At 43.6% G+C, this 24,785-nt stretch overlaps 1 protein-coding gene across 2 annotated transcripts in view; it reads right to left on the bottom strand.

The window, feature by feature from the left end:
* Positions 1–711: 711 nt before the first annotated feature.
* The window catches only part of grm5b (glutamate receptor, metabotropic 5b), a 65,976-nt gene continuing 41,902 nt past the window's right edge, over positions 712–24,785 (bottom strand). For both annotated transcript variants that reach the window (XM_076734542.1, XM_076734543.1), the window contains exons 7-18: positions 21,329–21,564; positions 20,441–20,562; positions 20,050–20,174; positions 19,760–19,928; positions 19,417–19,543; positions 16,310–16,427; positions 15,713–15,899; positions 14,972–15,130; positions 14,123–14,248; positions 13,265–13,447; positions 12,105–12,271; positions 712–10,097 (exon numbers count right to left, since the gene is read on the bottom strand). In XM_076734542.1, coding sequence (XP_076590657.1) covers positions 9,017–10,097; positions 12,105–12,271; positions 13,265–13,447; positions 14,123–14,248; positions 14,972–15,130; positions 15,713–15,899; positions 16,310–16,427; positions 19,417–19,543; positions 19,760–19,928; positions 20,050–20,174; positions 20,441–20,562; positions 21,329–21,564 — 2,800 coding nt within the window. In that variant the 3' untranslated portion in view covers positions 712–9,016. The remainder of the gene's footprint in view (positions 10,098–12,104; positions 12,272–13,264; positions 13,448–14,122; positions 14,249–14,971; positions 15,131–15,712; positions 15,900–16,309; positions 16,428–19,416; positions 19,544–19,759; positions 19,929–20,049; positions 20,175–20,440; positions 20,563–21,328; positions 21,565–24,785) is intronic.

Below are 24,785 nucleotides of genomic sequence, written 5' to 3' on the forward strand. Positions count from 1 at the left end.
CCAGAATCGTTGGTTACGTCCCAGAAAGAAAAAACACGAAGAGAACCATGTCATCATGAGGAGCTGTAAGTTAGACTTAATGAATGCCCTGTGACATTTTGTTCCACGTTAAGAAGGCTGCTCTCACTCTGTCGTGGTGCTCAGTGGGTGGTGACTTTTAAAAGTCCACCTGTTAATGCCAAAGTGCTGTGGTAGCACGGCGTTTCTGCAGAGAGACGAAGCGCTCAATAAAAGATTTAATGCATTCCCAACACTGTTCCGCAATCACAGAGTTGCTTCCTGGCATCTAACTTCTCGCGCTCTCTGCTTTCCCCTTTGCACCGCCTTCAGAAGGCTTGTGGTTCTTCTCAGATCCCATTAATGCGGCTGCACTTCCTGCTTCCTTGTTCATCATCTCCTCCCATTTACACTGAAGGGAGAAAAGCAAGGACAGATGAATCAGGTAACTTGGTATTATCCTATGGGATGCACAGGAAAGCGAGGATATGACACATCATAAACTTGTTTTCTACTTGCCAGCTGATGCTTTCAATCTAACTGTTAAGCATGCACGGTCCAACAATCCTCCTCTAAATCTCCTCTTAAGACTATTTTGTTTACATCTTAATAAGTTCTAGATCTTGTGCCACACTTGTGCCAAATTTGATGGTTTTGGGAAATTTCCTAAAAGATAAAGAAGTGGATTTATTGGCTCGTGCTTTATTCGTACAGTGTTTGATGTGTTTTTGTCATCCACATAGGACGTGAACCGTTGCTCCAGGCTTTTCTAAAAAAGTTCCGACTCTTTGTTTCTTGCATCCTCAGATAAAAAAAAAAAAAAAACTTTACAGTTATGTTGAAAATAGTCCTGTTAACACTGCCCACTCTCCTTCCTCTTTCACGTTCCCAGTGGCCACAGATCAGGCCAGAGAGGGGCCTTCACAGGCTTCACCGTGGGCCAATTTGGAAGGAGTAGATAAAGGTTCATTAATTGGGAGATGAGAAGAACTGTGTTTGGCCAAAACAGCTCTTTTTTTCCTCACTGCCAGGTCTGTTGGGAGCCTCCCAAAAAAACCTGTGAACGAGGCCCCAGTGTCAGTGACAAACAACGTGGAATCCTTTCAGTTTATTTAGATATCAAACCATTCTGGGAGTAAACCACCTGATCTCATCTTAAAATGGCTGAGGGTAGCCTAAAGCTATTTTCTGGGCAAAAACAGCAACTGAACATAAACATTTGCCTGTAGTAGACGTCTACACCGCCCCCCCCCCCCCGCGCCCCCCCCCCAATGAACCCCAACAACAAAGCCACTTAGAAACATACTGTATTTTCCAAACAGCGAGAGCCATATATTCTCACATTGCACAAAGATGAGTGAAAATATTAAATAGAGAATCAAAGATCCAAATATAAAACCATCTTCCATAATCACACCGATATAAAGCGTCAAATTACATTCTACAGTTCTGAACATCAGAGGGAAAAAAAAAAAGAGAAATCAAAACAACAAAGCTTTAAAAGTCATGTTCATTAAAAGTAATTCATTATCAAATGTCCCTGAGGGTGGATAAACACTACAAGGCCTCATTTAGAAAAGGATTGATTTAAGCTTTCTTACAAAATGTTGGCATTGTTAAACAGTCTCTGAAAAAAAAAAAATCTGTTTATAATTTGAATTATCCTCCACAGAAGCTCAAGCAGACAGAATTTCAGTTCAGTCAAATTTCTGTAGTGTTTCTCCACCCGAGCTAAGAAAAATGCAGAAGCACTTGAAATAAAAAGATGAGAGAAAGTTGGCACTGAGTGCAGGAGCTTATGTTAACAACACTGCCATGAAACACCACTGGAGTCTGGGGATACGCTGAAATTTAAGCCCGACTTTGCTGTAATTCTTTAAATAAATAACTAGTATACATTTATCATAAATTTTCATAATAGTCCTTTTCTGCCTGGAGTACTTAGAAATGAACATAGAAAAAAAATATCTCACATTCTGCTCACTCAGTGCAGGGAATTCAGCTCGTTCCGCTTCCCTTTAATTACGTTTCTGGTAACCCATCGTCGCTTTCTTTTTATCAAAATGAGGCCCAAACTAGCCGCTCCGACGAGCTCGGCTGAATTAAGGTTTTGATAAATCTGGGTTTTAAACAGATTGGAGCGCAACGCGGCGCCTTCATTTACATGCTGATGAGCTGCTTTTTGACGGGAAATTTGTTTTCTGCTCAGATCATGAAAAACGTGAAACCTGTGGCTCACAGGCTCGTGAAATGTCCCAGCAACTAAAGAACGTGATAATCTTGATTATCTCAAGTGATCAGTCACAATGTAAACATCACTTCTAGGCAACATTCATCTCCTTATCTATGTCTCTAACACTCTACTGAAAATAGAATCTCATCAGAGTTTAAAGCAGGGGTGTTAATGGGGATTTCCTCTGTCTGTGTCCACGGCGGCGATCCAAACAAGACGGCCGAGGAAGAGTATAAAAAGCACACAGCATAAAACTGTGCTCTCTGACTTTTCAAAAGAAATCACCCACATCATCATCATCATCATCATGTCCATCGTGCCCTGCTGTGACACCTCTGTCTTACATGGTCTAATACCACAGCTCGGTTTGGTTTAAATCTCTTAGAAATAGTAACGTAGCATGACTTTAAGTAAATATATTTCACAAATCATCAATACACAATACTGTAAATTCTGCAACTCGCCTGCTCTCTATGTAAAACAATAATGCCCTACAGACACACAAAGACCTGCTTAATATGTTATTCCACTTTCTCATAAAATCCCAAAGCCAAATAAACACAAAGACAATCTCCTCTCTTATTCTACTCAATATAATACAGAACCTTAAAAACTCCACCTCCTCTGCACCACCTAACCTACACCTAAAATCATTTTACGCTATTGGCTGAGGAAACAACCACATGTTAAAACACACATGCTCTGTACTCCGTTATAAAAAGCAACATTCAGATCAGCAGCTTTAGACAAACTTACAAAAATACTGTTGATGATTTTTAAGACATCTAGTCGTCACCGCCCCGGGGCCGTAGGTTTCATTAAACCGGCTGCAGCGAAAGTGGATTCATCCAATATGCAAACATCTTACAGTGTTCTGTACAGTGTAGCTTGGAGTGTAAATGCTTTGAGTTTTTGCTGAAACTGTTGCCTACAGAGTGCATTTTATCTCAGTCTGCATATCAAGTGTATCAGTTGATTTGTAAATATGTGTTTCAGTCTGATAAAGAACGAGCCGCCCTCCCACAGCCATCAGCACCGGCTCATAACGGTACTTCTTTCGATTGCTTCGACTTTTCTTTTTTTTTTTTTTTGCCGTAAAATAACCTACATAAACTTTAAAAAACTCATTGCCATGAGCCACTCTGCACGAGGCGTCTACCCATGAGGCAGGGATCAGTATAATTAGGACTTCATGAACACCGCCTGGCAGTTTCTTTCGCTTAGTGTGTGAGGAAAAGAAAAAAAAACTAAGAATTAATAGAAATACTAACAGATGAACTGCTTGGCAGGTAAAGGGAAGAGGGGCTGACAACAACGACCTGTGACATCTCCCAAAATGACAGTCATAGAGGTGTTCGTCATGATGTAATATTCATAATGGCTATGTGAGAGGCTGTGACACACAAAGCAAACTTCTCCCAGCCTGCCCCGACAGCGTATACGACCATATGTGATGTTTACATGGTAAACACGGCTCTGCTTCCTGTTTCAGTGGGAGAGGCTGCTCCATCGACACTGCACCGACAGTCAGGCTGGTAAAGCCCTGCATGAACCGTGTTTGTATACTCTGTAGTGCGAGTCCTTCCTCTGAAAAGCTGTCTCCCTCATCGGGACATCACCACTCTGCCTAGACGCTGATGTCTGCACCCTGAAAGCCAGCTTGTTTAAAATGCTTTCAGAAATAACAGTGGGGGGAACATGTGAAACAGCCCCTGTGATTATGTTTCTCTCAGCTCTGAACCTGGGTGTAACAACAAGAGGAAGCCTCTGACCGCCCTTTTGTGGGCTGGTTTGATATTTTCATTCAAAAGGTATAAAATAAACGACCTTGTGTCTTTTTCCCTGCGATCAGCAGATGAGCACGTCTGGATTAAAAGTATTTTTGAGCGCAGGGATTATCAATCCAATTCTTTAGAGTGCATTTCCAAAAATAAGTCAGCCAACAGCTGGGTAGATCATCTTGCTGGCAAGCATAAGATTTTACTCATCGTCATCATCGCCGTCGTCATCGTGTTTTGGCTTGAATACAAGGGGAAATATCTATGAGATCACCCCAGATTAATGTGAGCCGTGGATTTTCTGATCCTTGAGGTAGACCTAAAATGTGGAGCAGTGGTATTAATACAGAAAGCTCATCGTTTGTCAACAAAATGTGCTTCCAGCATTAATACTGCACTGGAGCTTGACTTCTTTCATATCCATACGTGGGGCACTACTGCGTATTTGCACTACATGGAAAATGTGAGGAAGGTGTTAAATCCTCTGACAACTGAAGAGCCTGGATTCACATTCAATTGTACTTTATCAAAATGCTACAATAGGTGACAGGTTGAATTTTTCTGGTCGTTTCTGTTGAGCTGACAAATGCTTTATTTCTCATACGAGGCCACGATCGTCTGCTAATTTCACTTTTTCTGCAATTTCATTTTAAGCCTGCTGCTACTTATTATGGCCATGAGTGATTTCAATAGAACATGATGTCACAGAACTGAGCCCTTAAAGAGAATAGGATAGTAGTTGATGCAAGCATTGATCCTGTCTTTTTCTGCAGAGGTAGCACACAACTGTCGAGCCTCGCCCGGGGGGCTGATAACACGCAGCCAAAGTGCTGAAGCAAGCTCCGTGTTACTCTCTCAGCATGTTTTAAACGCTGTCAGTGACAGCGGCTCTCCTCCCAAGTTACATCTCAACAATAGCACTGGTGCATTTTTTTGACAACAGGTCAGGGCCCAGATTGTGATGAGGAGCTAACGACGGCACAGACAGGACTTGGAGACAGGAACCAATTATGTCAACGATTATGTCCAACACTTCTTGTTTCATGCAATTTTTTTTGTAAATTTCTACACTATTCTATCATACAGAAAAGTCTCTGTACAATTATCTCAGGTGTTAATTGTGCGTTTCCACGTAAGTTTTTTCAAGGAAAACATTTTATGTCTTGCTCTGAGTTGTAGAGACAAACTGTAGCTACAGCAGACCAGGTTTGCATCTTAATGAAACGACTGATGGCACACACACACACACACACGCGTCATCTTCTTTCAGCTGTGTCATCTGTAGATTGGACTTAACGTTTAGATCAGAAACTGAAGCAGGAAAACTCAGCGGAAAACGTGGAACTGCGGGTCCAAAGTGAGAATATAACACTGCAAAAACAGGGAATCACACTGTCTATGTCGTGGACTAGAAATGACTGAATATATCCCTCTCATCACATAAAAATTTAGAGAAAATGCGAGGAAAAATGTCTTATCTGCCCACCATCCTCTTGGTTTAAGTGTCCACCAGAAAATACATAAGGATGAAGAAGATCAACAATCTAAAACATTGTTCATGACTTAAGAAACCCCTCAGATGTGCACCTTGTATACGTATGGATAATATTGCTTTTACACTTGAAAATGTGGAATATTTCTATAGAAAATATCCAAAACAATAGAAACAGTTTTACATTGACATTTTTTCTCTTTTTTTATGAAACCACGTATTTACCCACAAGCTAGTAAGCTAGACCCTCCCGAACCCCTTTGGCACAATAATCATATTAATATTCATCATTATTATATTGTTGAATTACAAGACATTTGAATAGGAATGGTCACTCACACATTCAGAGCAATAACACAGTTTCTGTAGTCGTAACACATATTGGTACTGTATGTTATAACATAGTTCAGAAAACATCTCTTTTTTTCTTTTTTCACCTTTGTTGATATGTAAATAAAATGACTTTCATATGAAACAAAACAGAACTGTCTTTGCATGCCCTTAGTATTTACAGAATCACTTTGTCTGAGTTTGTTCTTGCTGGCTACTACAGAGCAGAAATACTACACTCACAAGGATAAATCAGACAGTGGACGGCATGTGCGTCTGTCAGCTGTCACAGCGGACGGGTGCACATGCTGCAGAAAATATGGAGATTGCGATGGACAATAACAGGCAACGTTACTGGAGAGCCGATTTTTGTCGCGATACCAACAGCCCAATTATCTTTACGTCAGACATACGACCCATGTCTTTGCTGCAGGTAACATTCCTCATTTAAAATGTCTAAAGGTGTTTGTGTCGTCTATCACAGCCTTCTGACTCCTGTTTTTTTTTTTTTCTTGCAGAGTGTTTTCCTCTGTGGAGGGAGCTGACACAAAGCCAAGGCCCCATTTCTCCAAAGCATCTTAGTGAATGCATTCATCGGCACATTTTAGATCCCAGCACTGCTCTGGGTACTCACAAATTCTGTTCATCTGTTGGCACACCGAGTACAATGCTCCATTTACAGGATATGTTTTTAACCCAAATCTGGAAGATTTTCATCTAAATGAGTATCTGTTAACAGCCTATGGCCCACTGATGAAAGGAATGCAATACATTTATATACAACCCAGGTTCCAAAAGAAGTTGGGACGCCGTGTAAAACGTAAATAAAGACAGAACACAGTCCATCCTCAACTGGGAACGACTGAGCCTTTCCAGGACGCCCCTTTCATCCCCAATCATGATACTATCACCTGTTACCAATGAACCTGTTTACCTGTGGAATGATCCAAACAGGTGTTTTTGGATCATTCCACATCTTTCCCAGCATCAACATTCAGAATAAGCAGATATTTACAAAAAAAATCAATGAAGCTGATGAGGTCAAACATTAAATATGTTGTCTTTGTACTGGTTTTAGTTGAGTATTTGTCAAAAAGGATCAGCAAATCACATTGTTTTATTCATATTTCACATGGCCTTTTTTTGGAATCGGGGTTGCATTTGCAGTATTAAGATCTGGGGGTCTGTGGTGGCGTTCTTATAACAAATGCTGTACTAAGTTACTGCTAATGCAAACCAAACATTTCCTACTGCTGCCACTTCACATTAAAAGCATTCAACTGGCAAAACACTAGTTGACTTTTATTATGAAGTACTTACAGGAAATTCAATGAGTGAGCTTTGCACCAAAAAATGCATCTACAAAACAAGACAACAGCCATTTTTGGCATTTTTTGACAGTGGGTCAGTTTGAAATGCTGCAGGGAGAAAAGGAACGAGGATGCTCATAATTACTGCCTGTTTGTTTGACTGTCCCCTGAATTATGTGACCTGTTAAACCATATTTGCTGTGACCACCAATAACTACACAGGGTCCCCAAATCAATCAGGACTGGACTCTTTGAGATTATCACTTCAAATAGCCAAATAAGTTAGTTTTTGCAGTGATTTGCAAGTTCAGTGAAGCCAAACCCTGTCTCTGTATTTGTGGTTAGTCTCATTAGGCCAGATCTTACTTTAAGGCAACGGATTGGCATTTGGGCAATCCACTGATTTGCTTTTCATAGATGCGAAGATTGATTCCACTCTTGTGTCTGCCCATTCAACATGAACCTCTTTTGTTGTTCTGTCCCTCTTTGTCTGAAAAGTTCAAACAGGTATCAGCACCTGTGCGACGGACGACCCTCGTAAAGGCTGAGGAGGAGGAGGAGGCTCTCTCCCAGCTTGAATCCGTCAATCCTGTGCCCACTAACATAAGAGATGATTGTGATTCCAATTAATCCAATTCAAAGCACTGTCTCTGATGAAACAGAGTGACACTTGTGTCCTGCTGACACATTGTAAAGAGAAAATGTCATGACTGGGATCCCGCTAAGCCTTACATAATGCTGTTAAATGTCACACACTGAAGATAAGCTCCGAGGTCAGATTTCTACCAATAATCCACCTGAACAAGATTTAATGACTAAGATGTTTATGGTAAAACAAGGCCTGGTCTTGTCGATCCCTCCTCTCCCTCTTTCTCGAGTCACGGACAGAGAGGTACAAAAGGTTTGGTCCCAACTACTTCAGGAATCATGTAGAAAACATACATTCAAACTTCTGAAGAAAACAAAGAAGAGTAGAAAATACGGAAACACTGGCAGGATAAAAGAAAGCAGCGAGAGAAAGAGGGACTGAGGAAAAGAAAGCTGTGCGGTGGGAACAGATCGGAGAGCTGAATGAATAGAAAGATGCTTTTGTGAGAAAGTTCTTCAGGGTAACATACAGCCGGGTTACTGTAACACAATGCACTTTAGTCAGAAGCGTGTTGGATTTTGTCACCACAGAAAAATCCATGACCTCTCACATATTTACAGTGTTTTCCCCTTAAATTGTATTTGTGTGATTGTGTGTGTGTGTGTGTGTGTGTGTGTGTGTGTGTGAGTGAGCAAAAAGAAATATGCCCTTGATAGCCTCTGTTAAGTCCGTGCAGGCTTTAGGAGTCTTACCTCATCAATACTCGTCACTGTCATGTTGCCATTACCTCTTGTGAACTAAGACACAGCAAAAACATACTCACGCACACACACACGCACACACACACACAACCACACACAAACACACATTCATAATCTCTAATTAGTTGATAGCCATGTACCTTAAGGCCACTACCCAAACTAACTGACATGTAGCTCTCGACCTTTCTCGAATGACTTCTGGCTTTACAGACACAATAACACTGCAGAGTTATAGTGGCCATTTTTGCAGTTCTTCACGCCCCACGGGTGAGAAACAGCACGCAGAATACAACATGGGCAAGCTTCTCATACATGCCCCTCACTGCAAACATGTAAACACACACACAGCAAGACTGTCGCAGCTTTGTGTCTTCGCCAACCAGCCGTCCATGACTCCTTTACTTCAGGTTTTTACTCCACAAAGGGACGAATGGACACCAGTCTTTCCATCCTCTGTTCTCGCGCTGACCGTAGAGTTTGAGTGCTCCTCTTCACTTCTGCGCTTTCTTTCCGCATCATTTCTGCCTCACAGTGAGGACGAGCTCTGGCTGTAGTTTCTGAGTGTCAGTCTGCTGTACCTGGGGGAAGGGGGGGAGGGGGGAGGATGGGAGGGCACAGGAGGGAGACACAGACCTGTCTCTGAGACAGGTGAGCCACTACTCGATGCCAAGGAATCGCGGAAAGGTGACGGCGGAGTCAAAGCAATGAGCTCCTCCTCCAACTCCGCCCTCCTCAGAGGGGAGTCGGCGAGGCAGGTGATCAGTCCTCCTCGCATGGGGGAGAGAGAGGGGGAGGTTTGGGGGTGAGGAGGCGGCAGGGGGTAAGGTGAATGAGGAATAGGGTGAGCCAGACAGCCACCCCGACCCCCCAGGCTGGACTCGACGGGCGGGAGGGGCTGGACGTCAGCGTAGGTGGTGAGGGTCGGGGGCATCTGGATTTCGCGGGGCAACAGGTACGGGTCGGCGGGGTGAGGAGAAGGAGGCGTGTGTTTGTGCGCGGAGTGCGAGTGCGTCGGAGAGGGTGACAGCATCATGCTGTTGAGCTCCGTGATGTTGGCGGTGAAGCGGTTCACCACGCAGCTGATCTGATCCATCAGCGAGCTCTGGGGCCGTGACGGGTTGTCGTCCACAGCCACCAAACGGCCGTCACTCCCGCCGACAACAGAGCCGCCGCTGGAGGGACCGCAGCTGCTGCCGCTGCCGCTGCAGGTGCTGCTCGGGTACTTTGGGACACCAGTCATCTGGGGCTCCTCCCCAAAGCCTGCGCCTAGCCTCTGGCTGACCGTGCTGATTGGTGAAGGCGTCTGCGGCCGGTAGGTGATGGAGTAGCGCTCCTCTGCCTCAGAGAGCTCGTACAGGGTCTTGTCTGTGACGGAGTCGGGATGGCTGGGCAGCGAGGACATGGAGGGGAGGGAGGGCAGGGGGACGTGCGGGGGCAGGTTGCCCCCTCCGCAGTAACGCTCCTCAGAAGTCTTGGAGAAGGGCTTGATGACGGCAGTCTGATTGTTCTCCTTCTTCTTGATGTGGAAGGACAACCGCTGCCACAGGTGGTTGCCACGAGAACTGCTGCGCTCCGTCTGCGCCCAAGACACTGATTTACCGTTGGAGCTGGAGGACGGGAAGGAAGTGGAAGGAAAGGGAGAAAGAAAGAGGGGGTTATTTTTGGTGCCTGGACGTAGATTTACCTCCTTCAGTCCAATTGTAGTTTAAAATGTTTTCATCAGTTTGATGTGGAAAAAAATTCTGATTTCTGATTGAAGATGATAGAAATGAGAAGGTACACTTTGATTTCTTTTTCAGTTTAGATACAGCAAAATACTAATGTTACAAAGACCATTAAACTTATTTTGAGGAGCAAATCTAGAAGCACCCATTAGTAGTCAATTACCATTATGAGCCAAAACAGTGAAACAACATTACATGAACTGTGTCAGCTTTACATCAGTAAAAATGTATTACCCTAAACAGGAAATGTCGTGCAATAGATCCAAACGTATTCAAAGGGAGCCTTGACTGAACCACAGAAAATCAGGTGGACTTCATATGCAGAGTAATTTCATCACAATTAATTTTCTGTTCTATTTTTTCCAGACAGTATGTTCTTCATTTTTCTTTGTCTGGCTTCTCTCTTCCTCGATTTCTTCCTCATATCTTCCAATTTTTTCCACTTTTCTCTGTTTCACATCAGTCACAGCACTCTGTCCCCCCCACCCCCACCCCCACCCCCCCAATTCTCCCTCTCATCCTTTTGTCAGGTTAATTAGTGTGATTAATCTATGGTGGAACTTCTGATTAAACCTCACATCACTGCGGCTGAAGGTGGAAAGAACTCAAATCACCCTGGAGACACACACACTGTATGTAGACTCAGACACGTACAACCACACACACACACACACGTACATATGCTGCACGTGTCAACCTGCACCGACACATACACGGTGTGGTGATCTACTCATTTGATCCCAGAGGAGGAGTCTCTGACAGCAGGCTTTGGAGCGAGGCAGGACCAGACCAGACCTGCTGCTAGCTGAAACACATGTTGCACATGCTAACAAAGTGCTTGCTTGATCTTATCTTATACACATTGTGTCCTGCTCTGATGGCTGGTGAAGGTAAACATCAAAGATTTGGTCCAAACATCAGTGAAATATTTCTTATTTTTCTCTCCTGGCCCCCTGGTTTCATGTCTGTCTGCGTCTGTTCAGACTACACAATGAAAGCATTTCAAAGGCAGCAGCTTCCAGCCCTGCACTGAGGAGATAGACAGCCCTGCCAATTACCACCACCCACAGAGGAAGATAGGACCAAAAGATGGCGAGGGGAAGAGGGGAATAAAAGGAACGAAGATGGAACCACTCCTGACATTTCTCATAAGAGCGTGATTGCAATCTTGCTTGCCAAGCGGGGTGAGCTGGAGTAACCTGCTGACAAACGAAAATGTGTTCTTGTCTTTTTTCGCCCCTTGTCATTCTGGGCAAGTGTCTGTGCGTCACTCCCTTTGTGTCCGTTGATCGTTTCCTTGTCACTGTAGATGACTTGTGGATGACTTAAAGATGGGTGTGAAAGTTGTCATGTCTCTCCTTTTCACACTATTCCATTAGCCTTTTCTTTTCTTTCTGTCTTCTTTTCCAGCCTGTCTGCTTTTCAACTCTCTGTCCATTATCTCCATCCTCCCTCCTCTCTCTGTATTCAGATTCCTCTTTCCAAATTTCTCCCTTCCCTCCCTTCCTCAGTTACTCGCTCTCTCTCTCGCTCTCTCTTTCTTTGCCATGTCTCCATTAGGCAATTGTCTGCAGTTCATGTTAGGGTCAGAAGAACAGTCAAGCAGACTCAGGGGAGTTCAGAGAATCAATCTCTCAGAGAGCTCTAACACACACAAACGCACGCGCGCGCACACACACACACACACACACACACACACACACACACACACACACACACACACACACACACACACACACACACAGACACCATAAATAGTCTCAGAGTGGGGCCATTACAGAAATGGTGCCTTGGACTGTAACTGAGGAATAACCTGGCATTAACCTGGCCAACAAGCCTCTAGTGTGCGCACGCACACACACACACACACACACACACACACGTGGGTACCTGAGTGTCTCTCCAGTGGAGCCTCTACGTTTCCACAGGTTAACCAGACTAGAAGACCGGCTGGCGGCTGAGGATGATTTGCCATCGCCCACGTGCATGCGCACCACTGTGCTAGTGGTAAAGGCACTGCGCACGTTACGCTCTGGTTTGGCTAGAATGATGTACACCTGATGTGAAAGAAAACATGATATATGTTACTTAAAAATAGCAAAGCAGTTTAATCGTGCACAGAAAGAGCAAAGATCGACATCACTGCATCTGTTTTTGGAAATGATTTGCTGCTGTCTACACAAGAGCGCCTTTTAATAAATGTTGCTTTTAGAGGAGTGATGAAGGTTGTCATGACTCACCTTTTTGATGCAAAAGCACAATTCTCAAAAGAGGCAGAGGCTAATTGTTTTCATTGATTGCATTTCTGCTGTTATTTAAGCACAAACTTTCTCCTTCAAGCTCCACAGGAATGTCTAGCTATTAAAATTTGGAGAAAAAATGACACGTGGAAATATTTTAAATTACCTTTTTTTCACTTCAGTGCAGGCATTTGGGGAACGAGTAATTTCAGGTTTCTAATTATTTATTCAAAAACCTTACTTTAACACTCACTTTCAATTACATGGTGTTTACTGGGAGTGCTGCCTCTGCATTACCACTCTAATAACTGTGCTGCTGTAAGACTGTCGATACGGTTGCAACCAACAAATATTTCGGGGGACTTTATCACCACGTTTAAGTGGTCGAACAACAAACAAAACTTTGGTTTACTGCATGCAAAACTCGAGGACATCTGGCAGGATGAGTATGAAAAAGCAAACTTCGACAGCGGTTCTCGTCCTGACATATCACCTGCCACATACATACAGGAGTTTAATAAACGATTAAGTCTTTCAACAGTGAGAGTTAACTGGTGATGTGGCATGAGGTATTAGTGCTGTTGCGATGGTTACCTGCAGTTTAATATCCCCTGTGCACTGATTTGAACTGATTATGACCACAGGATATTTGAAGTTTCCTAATATACACTATTAATGGACTGGCCGACAAGCAATCAGAGAGGAGTATTTTTGGAGGCTTAAAGCAGAAGCTTAATGTTACGGGAGACTGAAAAATGTAGCGGCGTATGAGTGAGAAGTAGAAACTGTGGATTTTAGCTTCAGCCTTACCTTGGGTACGAACATGCAGCAGAGAGCCACAGTGGCACTGAGGCTGACACTGAAGCACATGGTGATTATTTTGTAGTTGGAACCAAAGTAGATGGGTACAAAGGCCAGCCAGATAATACAGGTGGTGTACATGGTGAAGGCAATGTACTTAGCCTCGTTGAAATTAGCTGGGACGTTGCGAGTCTTGGAGAGAGAAGAGAGAAGAAAGTGTAAGCAAATATTCATACATTTCTTTATTGTTGTTGAGTCCTCCTGCGGATTCTGCCTTAAATTAGGAAAATAACACAAAAAGAGACACGGTTGCTAACCTCACCATTATGTGCAATTAGGTGAGACATGGAAGTCGCAACCGTTCACCAGCAGAGCTGTATTGGTTTTCTGTGCCGCTGTGTTTATAAACACAGTGAAAGTATTTGCTTGGTGTGCAGTGTGTTCCAGCTTTTAGCATTCTGCTCTCACACTCTACAGAAAATGGATGGTTGCAGGCCACTGATAATCAAACACTGACTTTATAATGTGTTGGGTGTAATAGAATTTCATTTACTGCTGTTGAAAAGCTGTAGAGCACCAAACACATACAGTGCTTTTCACATTCTGTCTGTGTGACTTTTCTCACATACAGCAGCCTGAAGTAAAACATGTACTGCAAATACTGCAAAGTGGACATGAGTACACAATGTTCCTACACATAAGAACCTGTGCTTCCAACAACATGTGTCGTCGAAGTTTGAATTTTGTGTGGCTTTAATTGTGGTATTGTCATTTAATTCATAAAATCAAAAACATGTCATCCAAGTCATCCTTTTTAGTATTTTTTCACAAGTAATGTACAATAGCTACAAACACTTCAGCTAGTACCTTGAAGGCATAGAAGGTGCAGCTGAGGATGAGCAAGCCATTGTATCCCAGTGGAGCAACTACGGCCAGGTTAGTGGTGTTGCAAATGAGGTTGACCTGGCGGATGCTGGGGTAGTCATGGATCACCTATAGAGACAGGAGGAAAGAGGGTGTGCCAGTGATGAAAAAAAACTTAGACTGATGTGTGTTAATACATAATATCAGTGGCATTAAAAAAGATTGGGGAAGCAGTACAATTTAACAAACTAACACTGACATTCATTACATTGCTAACGTGAGGTACCCAATGTTTTAAAGGTCCACTGTGTAGGATTTTGGGGATCTATTGGCAGGAATGTAATGTAATATGTAATTTATATCTACAGAGAGAACAGGTCTTCATCCATGAAGCCCACAATGTTGAACTGCAATATTTCTACAGTAGTATTTCAACCATGGGGGAGCGTGAGGCAAGCAGTCTTCTGTTGGTTGCAATCTGCAACCTCACCGCTAGATGCCACTAAATCCTACACACTGGACCTTTAAGTCGAGCAAAAAATTCCGACAATGTTTAACTGCTTTGGGTAGAGGAAACAAAAACGCATTAGCAGAGCCGCCTGTAGATCTTCTAATCAGTCCACTGCTGTGGTCTTAAAACTATGAGTGATGTAACAGAAGCAGACTCTTAGGAATTAAACGCCTCATTACACAGTAACTTTTTTCAATTCAACAATTCTTGCTGTTCTTGCTGTTAATTTGTCTGTCAACCTGTTCTCAGTTCTACCTTCCAATGAGCCACTCTCCCACTCACAATGAAAAACAGACACAGAGATACACACACACACACACACACACACACACAGAGCTTACCTCTGGTGGTTCCATGAGGAAGAGAGCGACGATGATGCCCAGCTGCAGCAGTATGAGGAGGAAGGCAATGATGAGCTGAGCGCAGGCAGACATGAAGCGAGGTTTCTTTGTGCAGATCTTCTTCTTGCTGCCTGCAAGGATCCGAGCAATGCGGTTCGTCTGGGGACAGAGCGCAAACACCGTCAAGACCTTTCAATTAACTACATACTGAACATACTGTGTCTGTATTCTGGCCATCTGCTTTCTGTATTTCTACACTGCTGACACGGTCTTTGTGCAGACATATTAATGAGAAACACTGATTGGAAAAAAATGTTGCACACAGGAGTCAAAATCTGGTGCGTTAGGTCAAGGTCATTTCTTATGGAAAGGCTTTTGCAGTTCCCTGTCATCCTTTAATCCTGCCTCCATGTTCCCTCAGCCCTCATCCCCCACAGGACAGGAGTAGGATAGACCTTTGCCTCTCTCTGATGTTATGGTACCAATATCCCCCCACTCTAACGATTAAGGAATGGAAGGGATAACAATGTGCTGTGTCATGTTATTTTTCCCTGTTTCTTTCTGATTAGGTTTTGCTTCCATCCACAGATGTATGCCTGCAGCTGGCTCTCCAGCATCTGAAACCTGTCTATTCCCCAGAGACCACTGATGGCCAAGACAGGTTAGCATGGATCTAATGACCTCTCACAGCTGCATCCTACAGCTCAAAATTATCTGGCAAATCCTTAACTCAGTCCTCACCTTGGTGACAAGCGCAGAGTAGCTCATGGCAGGTGACAGGCCAATTCCCAGTCGCTGGAGGTAGCAGTGGATGACATGGGGTTTGGCTATGAGGCTGAAGGTACACAGGTACCCCAGGCAGATCCCTGCCAGTATTATGTAGCACAGCTCCCTACTGGAAGACTTCACTACCGGGGTGTCCCGGAACCTTCAACACAGAAACATTCAGACAAACAATTATGCGGAGAAACACAAACATGTAAGCGAAGACATGCACACACAGAGACGTACGGTGTATTTAGAAGAATTAAAATACATGTTCGCGAGAACAGGGGCTGTATTCAAACCTGTCTACTAAACTAGCAGTGCGTACTAATTTTGGCCAAAGTGTAAATGTCGTATGCAGTATGCAAACAAAAGCTTTATCTCGCCTGCTGTGTCCAACAGTGCAGACTTGTATGTAGTAGGCAGTTCTGAAGACAGCCAACGATTAAGAAAAGCATAGAAATGTGCAAAGTGGACATTCGCTGTATAGTACAAATCTTTCTCTGGTCTAACACTGCTTGCATCGTTCTCCTCAGTTCCTGTATTTTCTGAGACCGATGAGAGATTGGTTACCTGATGAAGACTGCAGTGACAAAGAACGTGGCCATTTGACCGAGGCAGGCAAAGACCACAGCAGCAATGGGTTCAGGGTCTCCCCACCGCAGGTACTCCACTGGGATTGAGTCACAGCCTGGGGATGTAAGCATGTAGAGATGCATTTCATGATACAAAATGAATCGAGGACTTTCATTGGATGTGTGCAAGTCCCAGCAACTGGACGACATAGAGTGAACTTTTGCTAAACACTCAACAGTATGTTTATCAGAGTGCAACACTTGTTCCAGTGATCAGCCACCGTCACAGGTCAGCCACATGTTGGACCCACAGGTGTCCAAATAGGGACGTCTCAGCAATTAACTGACTGACCAGCCAAAGCCTGCACCCTGTGTGAAACATGTGCCATGGGAATGTTATGGGTGAAGTTTGGTGTAAAACACATGATTATGAAACACAGGTTACTCATGGGCTTTTTTGTGTAAAGGGCAATTAGTGAACACTGGTGTGTCTCTTTGGGTGTGTGTGAAAATTTGACAAAACTCAAGCATGCCTCCTTCACTATTCACAGTTGCTCTCTAAGTGGAGATTTCACTTTTTCTTTCACATTTCTCTGTCTTCACGACCCTATCACTTACATCCTGACTGCATGCCTTGACCATGCAGTACATTATACTCTGTTGTCCACACCTTCTTTCTCTCTTTTTCTTTGTAATGCCCCATCCATCACTCTGTCCCTTTCTTTCCCCCTAATTTCTCCCTATCCGCGTACCTCCTACCTTTCTCCCTAATTCTCTCCCTCCATCTCTGTCTTCCTCCAAGGCAAGGAGATAAAGTGCCATTAATTAAAGGGGCAGTTCTAATTATGATCCGTCCTAACGCTTGCTGAAATTATCTGACTGGTTGGCCTGGACATACTGTAGCAGCATGGAATCTTTCTGTCCCTACAAATCTTCACTTTCTCTCTCTTTCCTTCTCTCTTGCTCTTTGTGTATCTCTCACAAACACACAAAGCTGTTCAGACAGTACTGAAAATCTCAGGGGGAGAGGAAGAACCAGTACAGTCATTAAAAAAGACTTGAGTAATTTAATGACTTTGTCTTTAACGCAGTCTATGTAGTTTATCAAATCAGTGATGTGGTTAGGTCTAGGGGCATAAACAGCAGCCTAATTGCTGAGGGGGAGCCAAGGGGACGGTAATGAACAGACAGAAAATAAGTCAGGCCGAAGCACTCTACAGAGGATGTGGCTCACTTGCATCGTGCCATTTCAGTTTAAACTGGATATAAAAACAGTGTGAGGTATTGAACATCGTGCAGTGTATGTAAAACAGAAAATTAAACATTCATAATTAAGTCAGAATGGAGCATCGATCTGAATCCTTTTTCTTATCATCTTTGGAGTTACTTTTATGTAAATGTGACTGTTCAACATCAAGGAGGTAGAGCTTTTTTTTTTTACTACTTTAGCACAGCATCTTTTAAGAGACAACAGTAGCTGTTCTGCCTGGCAATGAGGGGTGAGGACCATGCGTCTGTGAAAATGTAAGGAGGGAAGAAACTAAGGAACTTGCTGAAAATTTAGCCCTAATTAATCTTGCCCACATACATCTAGATGTTGAGGCCGAACATCCCAGATCAGTCGCTTTCTCATGGGTTTTCTCACAATAGCCAAAAAGCACTGAACTGGTTATGTCTGCATTTTAAAACCTAATCAGTTCACCAAACCTACAGGAAATCGTGTCGTGTTTGACCCAAAGCCTAACTGGTGCGTTAAGGGGAGGGGGGGGTGCTCGGAGCATTCAGTCAATATAAAGTTTTGAGGCAAACTCCTTCAAACATTCTCAGACTCAGACTGTGGAACTTCACCGATCAGTGGAGAGGCTCAAATCCCAAAGCTAATCCTCCCTTTTTCTGCTCCTTTCACTCTCCCTGGCTGCAGCTTCTGTCAGAGTCCTCTCTTTCACACTCACTTTTTCTTTCTCTTGATGTCTCTAAGTCACTTTTCTCTCACTCTCTTCTTCCTCTATGGCTGTCTCAAAAACTCTCTTATTTCTTTCTTTGGTTTTCACACTCACTGCACCTCTGTCCCTGCTAGCTGAGACGTTGTTCTCTCGTCGACTCCCTCTGCCTCTTTATCTCTCCCTCTCTTCATCTCTCATGCTCTTTCTCTCCTTTCTTTTGGCCTGAGGGAGAGAGATCAAATGTCTGCTGGAGGAACAGGGCAAGCATTTTGTTTACACCTCATTATTACTGCTTCATACAGTCCCGCTGGGGACACGCAGCAGTTATTGTTGATGAAATGAATCACATACACATACTCATAGACATGAATAACACAAGGTAATACATTGGTAACCCAAAGCTTGCTTTCAATACTTCGTCTGCCTCCTTTTTCACTGTCAACTTTTTCTTTGTCATTTTCTCACTGGTTTGCTCCCTGTTTTGGTTTAAGGACGCTTTTGTGTCTGGCGGTGAAGCTCAATCTGAATTTTCAGCAGGTCTCGATTCATGTTTTAATCATTGAGCTTGGTGAGGAGCTAGCAAGCAGCATAATGAGCAGCTGAAAGCATAACAAGGCAATATCCAACCACTTCCAACGCAACGGAGCGGAAATAAATTTTCATTGCAACTGAAATGTATTTGCATTGAAAGCTGCTCTTGATGCAGAATAATTAAAACACTGGTGACCATGTTGGTAACAAATTAAAGGGATGAGAGGGGGAGTGGAGGGGAGGAGAGGGAAAGAGGAGGGGAGGGTGAAACCGAGGGAGCATCTCTCAGATTCTCTTTCTAATGTATTTGGTGCAGAACTTACTGTATTTTAATTTTATGCTGTAATTATCACACTGTATCACATTCCACCAAACATTTTTTATCCTATGACACTGCACACTTCCTGTACATGTACACACACACACACACACACACACACACACACACACACACACACACACACACACACAGCGGTCATTGCATGGTTTCCTTTGAGCAGTATCATTACTACTGCATTTCAATTACAGGATTTTTTGCAGGAGCATTGTCAAATACTGTAGTTTTACGTATTCGTCGCAGGGTTTTGGGAGGTGTATGTGAAATTGCATTAAAATAAACTTGCAGACTAACCTGTGAGGTCATCGGTCGGCCAGGAGCCCAGCTCACATGCTCGGCAGGTGTACTCGTCAAACACAAACTCATTTTCTTTACAGGGAGTGCACGTCCAGCAACAGCTCACCTCACCTTTACGGATCACCTGGAAGGGACAGAATGCACAATGTCTGTGTGTACCTCTACCTTTGTGTCGTACATGCTTGCAGTGACATACTGTGCGTGGCAACTCATGTGCACCAGCTGCTGTATTACGTGGAGCCTTTTACTCCAGTAATAATCAGAATGACAGAGCCTCATGCATCCATGCTGCTCAGAAACTAAAGGACCTAAAAGACAATGTCTGTATTGGTCATCTTACCTTAATCTGCCCTTTGTCACAGGGTTCACTGCAGACTGACTTGATCATAGCGTCTTTGTTGGGCCAGATTTCATCATCGTCTATCTTCAAGCCTCGATTGTCCCAACTCCCAACATTAATGTAGTCATAGTAGTCCTTGCCCATCTTTTTGAAGTTCATTATTTCATACCTGTGGATAAAAGGCACACATCCAACACACTGATGCACACAGTCACGTCATATGACAGTGCAACCCAAAAGGCTGCACAATTAAGAAATCCATGACAGCGGTGATCAGTTACACTGCATACCTGCCAGGTGAGTCTCCATTCTCATCGAATAAGATTCCCTCCCCTGACACGCCTGTGAAGTTGGTTTTCATCAGGAAGTCCAGCAGTGTAGCACCATCTATAGGTCGCATGGCATCACACAGGCCCTTAAAATACATCAACAGTCATGTCATATCCAACAAAAATGTCCTTTTTCAGTTTTGTACCTTCCTATCTAAAATCCTAAACTGGCACATAAATAATAAGTAATGTTTACATAGTTTGTGCACTCATCCAGGTTCCCATCTTGCACTGTGTATGTAGTATGGCAATAAGTCAAAAATGGCCATGATTCCTACTCTCCACCCCCACTTCCCTTCTTTATCTCCTTGGTTTGTATGTCCCTCCATTAATCCAACAGAGCAGTACCTACCTGATAGCCTGGGCAGAGTGCCCGTTGCATGTTATGCAGGCCATATGCCATCGAGTAGATGGCATTAATGACAAACCCCATCTTAGTGTCCTGTGCGTACTGCTGCTTAAGTGACTCTCGCTCTGCAGAGGTGGGTGGGTAGAGTCGGGGGAGGGGATGGAGAAAGAAAGGCAGGTATATCAGAGAAACTCTTAATTTCCCTTCTAGTTTTATGAAACACAGTCTGCTTTTTTCCCCTCACATCAAAGACCACTCTCTTTCCTCTCATTTCTTCTCATCAGCCACTTCCCACCTCCACATCTCATTTCTTTCTTCCTCTTTCTGTGTCCTGTTCATTTGTATTTCATGTCCCATTTCATTAGAATACGAGACGTGACTCCCTTTGATGCAGCTCTCACACACCATTTTGCGTATGAATGGAGAGAATGAAACAGAGAGAGAAAGATGGCGGGAGACGAATAAAAAGAAATGCAGGGAGGGTGCACCCACAGCCATGAGGGATTTCTCCAGATGAACCAGAAAGCTGTATGTATCCATATGGTATGTGTGTCAGTGTGTGTGTGTGTTCACCCAGTCTGTCTGTATGTTTTGTCAGTGTATGTTATTTGCATTAAAAATGGCCAATATGCCTGTAAATAAAAATGCAGATTGGTACTGTGGCCTCTTATGTTAACCCAAAACAATGCAGCCTCCCTCTTTCTCTGCACCCCAGATGGTTGGTGTCCAAACAGACGTAAACAGAAGTACTCACTGCTACAGATGTTTAAGAAGTAAGTTTCAGGTCTCATGTGGCTAATAATCTTTGTTCAGTGATGAAAGAAAATGATGGACAAGTACAGAATATTCCATTTTGGTTGTCCTCCTCTGTTAATGTGTCTCTATACTCACTGCTACAGGTGCGGTTGTATTTGCTGCTCTCCTGTGGGTGGCCTTTCAGTCGACAGTGGAAACGGTGCTGCCAGAACTCTGGAAACCAGGGGTTCCTGTGGTTGTTTTCAGGGCGAAGTTTAAGGTAGTACTCATCAAACCACTTCACATCAGCTGACTGGAGCTTGATGGTAATACCACCGGCTGCTTCCCTAACGTAGCCATCTGTTACATCATACCGATCCGCCCACCCATCACTGCAAAGACACACAAGGAAAGACAAGCAGAGAAGACCCCATCAGTTCATGTGTGAGAATGAACATACCTACTGACAATACAACAAAGTCTGCATTGTTTCTACTGAATATGTGGCGGAATCATTTGATCGTTCCAGCCAGGGCAGCCAGTCCTTGATTTAACACAGGTAGTTTGAATAATCAGCCTGATTAGCTGAGCATGTACAGTACATGCAAACTACAATGTGCTACGACTCAAAGGTGAATGGGTCAGCTCATTAAGAGTGCTAAACTTTCATCACTTCACTCTTGTGTGTGTACGTGCATGAATGTGTGTGTATGTATGTGATTGTGTGGTGTGTGTGTGTGTGTGTGTGTGTGTGTGTGTGCATGAGTGCAGTGAACAGCTGACATGCCTGTTACTGTAAGAAATTAAATGTTTGGGTTGAGAAGTGAAGCGCAGGGGCACCAATATGTTACCACAACACACACACACACACACACACACACACACACACACACACACACACACACACACACACCCTAACACTAACACACTAGTCTTCACCCTTAAATGTAATGATTTACATTATGGGGAAGTTGAGTCCCCACAATGTGACTGTGTAAACAGATGTCCCCACAACATGAGTAACACACGTTGACACACACAGCTGAAGACATTTACTTGGTGAGCGCTCCAGTTTCGTCAGAGGAAGGGACAAACAAAGAAAATGAGAGACAGAAACAGGGGGAGAGGAACAGGAGACAGAGAAGAGATGGTAAATCAGGGAGAAACACAGTGATAGGAGATTGATTAGAAGAAGACAAGTGGGATGCAGCTCTTACATCATTATGGGCAATGTCCAAAATTCATCATATCGCTAATAAATAGGCATAAACACTATGCACAAACACACACACACACACACACATATACAGCAGCCGGCTGCTGAGATGATCTAGGTCAAATGGAGTATTTTGGCTGCAGCTCAGCAGTCATGCCCTGTCAGACACCAGAAAGACGAATATAACTACCTCACAATACACACACATAAACAGCGAGGACATATCGCTGTAGTTAGCGATTTTTGGGAGGGGAATTTGGGTTTACTGCTCCTCAAGGAAGCTCAGATGGCATGGTGAGCGCGTTTGTGTGTGTATGTGTGTGAGGGAGAGATAAAGAGAGGAGGGGAAGGAGAGAGAAGTGGATGTGAATGACAAATCTCCCCTCCTTTCACAGCTCCTGCCAACATACATGGCCTCAAGCAAGACAATGATCCTCAGCTCTTCCAGTGAAAATTCTCGCTCCTTTCTTTTCTTTCTTTCTCTCTCCTCTCTCTCGTTCTCTCTGAGCCTCCAGAGAACAAAACTCATTTTCTCCTACAGCAGTCCTTCCAGCCTCAGTCTGATTGGAGATCCAAAGTGTTTGTGTGTGTGTGTGTGTGTGTGTGTGTGTGTGTGTGTGTGTGTGTGTGTGTGTGTTTAAACTGCCTCCCCTGTCTGCCACCATTCGGGCCTCTCTAGCTGTCCCTGCTTTTTGTCTTTCTTTTCTGTTGTTCTTCTTGTCACCCTCGGCCTCTGAGCTGTGGTCATAAATCACGGAGAAAGCGTTTCTAGATGGCGATCCATTACGTGACAGACCATGCCTGTAACTGTTCAAATAAATGTGTGTGGATGTATGGTGTCATATTTGTATGGTGGATGGTGTCACCAATGCTTGTTTGGCTTGTTATCACTGATAAGTCATGTTATGAGGACACAAAATATGAAAAAACAGGTGAAGTACTCAAACTGAAAGGGCTCACAAGATAATACTATTTCTATTCTTTCAGACATTCCTCAAATATTTGCTTTTTCACTCATGAATTACTGGCAAATTTTATTTGTTTGGACCTTTAAAAATTACTCATTCATTAATCAGTTGACATGGTCTCAACTCATAGACATATGCAGCATCACCCACTACAATGGGTCACAAGTAGACGTTACTTCATTGTAAGGGGACACAAGCCAAAACCACTGGGAACCTCTGTCATGGTTTTGTGTTACTTTAGTTAATTTCTGTTTTATGTTGAAAGAGTTATCCCCCTGTGTCATGTTTTGCTTTACTTCCTGTGTTTCTCTACCTTTGTGATTAACCATCCCTCCCTAGTGTTTTCAAGTTCGATTTCCCTCAGTTCCTCTTGGTACCTTGAGTGTTTCATGCGTTGCAGTTATTTTCTGTGTTTTTTGGATCTTTGCTTTGTTTTCCTGGACTTTGCTGTTTATTGGATTTCTGATTCTAGCCCACTCCCTTTTGGATTTGTTTGCTTGTTTGGACTGATTTCTTTGGATTTGACCTCTGCCTGCCTCACCATCCCTTAAACCTTTTGTTTATTTCCCTTTTTGTTATGAATCATTTGAACTGCACCCGCTCAACATTTCTTAGTCTGCATTTGGGTCCTTGCCCTAATATTCCTTGTTTACCCATACAAGCTGGACAGAAATGGACCCAGCAGACATTATTTCCTGATTGGAGAAGGCTAAAGAGTAGAGATCTGCTACAGATTATGCTTCCTTTTGTTTGAATAGAGCAATGGACTTTAAGGTTAAGCTCAGGGCCATAACCTCCTTTGAACAAACTGTCTATTTAAAACCCTGGTTTTTGGAAACTACAGGCATGGATGATTTGTTAAATGGGATTGATAACTTTAAGAGGACCATGTTGGCTAAACTGAATTCCTCATGTGGCTCCCATGCTGGGTTTAGTATGAAGCCTGTAAGCCCCCTATCAGCCATAGGTTTCCAGCTACCAGCTCAAACCTCCGCCTCAGCTTTACAGCCATCTAATCCCCACCTGCTAGCTTCCAGCCTACACTTCGACCAGCTAGCGTCCAGCCAGCTAGCTTCCAGGCTGCACTTCAACTTGCTAGCATCCAGCCGGCTAGTTTCCAGTTTGCTCCGTGGCTTGCTAAAATCAAGGCCACTAGCTTCCAGCCTGCACCTTGGCCTGCCAGCCATCAGCCTGCCAGCCTCCAGCCATGTCCAATAGCTGGTTCATTTTAGTACCTTGTGTCAAGCGAAGCAGCAACTTTCCATGTTTTTGGATATAGCTTTGTTTTCCTGGACTTTGCCATTGATTGGATTTCTGACTTTAGCCTGCTCCCTGTTGGATTTGTCTGCTTGTCTGCACTAATTTCTTTGGATTCGACCTTTGCATGCCTCACCATCCCTTGAGCCTTTAGTTTATTGACCTTTTGGTA

The sequence above is a fragment of the Chaetodon auriga genome, chromosome 7 (genome assembly GCF_051107435.1).
Source record: "Chaetodon auriga isolate fChaAug3 chromosome 7, fChaAug3.hap1, whole genome shotgun sequence".
Taxonomy (NCBI): domain Eukaryota; kingdom Metazoa; phylum Chordata; class Actinopteri; order Chaetodontiformes; family Chaetodontidae; genus Chaetodon; species Chaetodon auriga.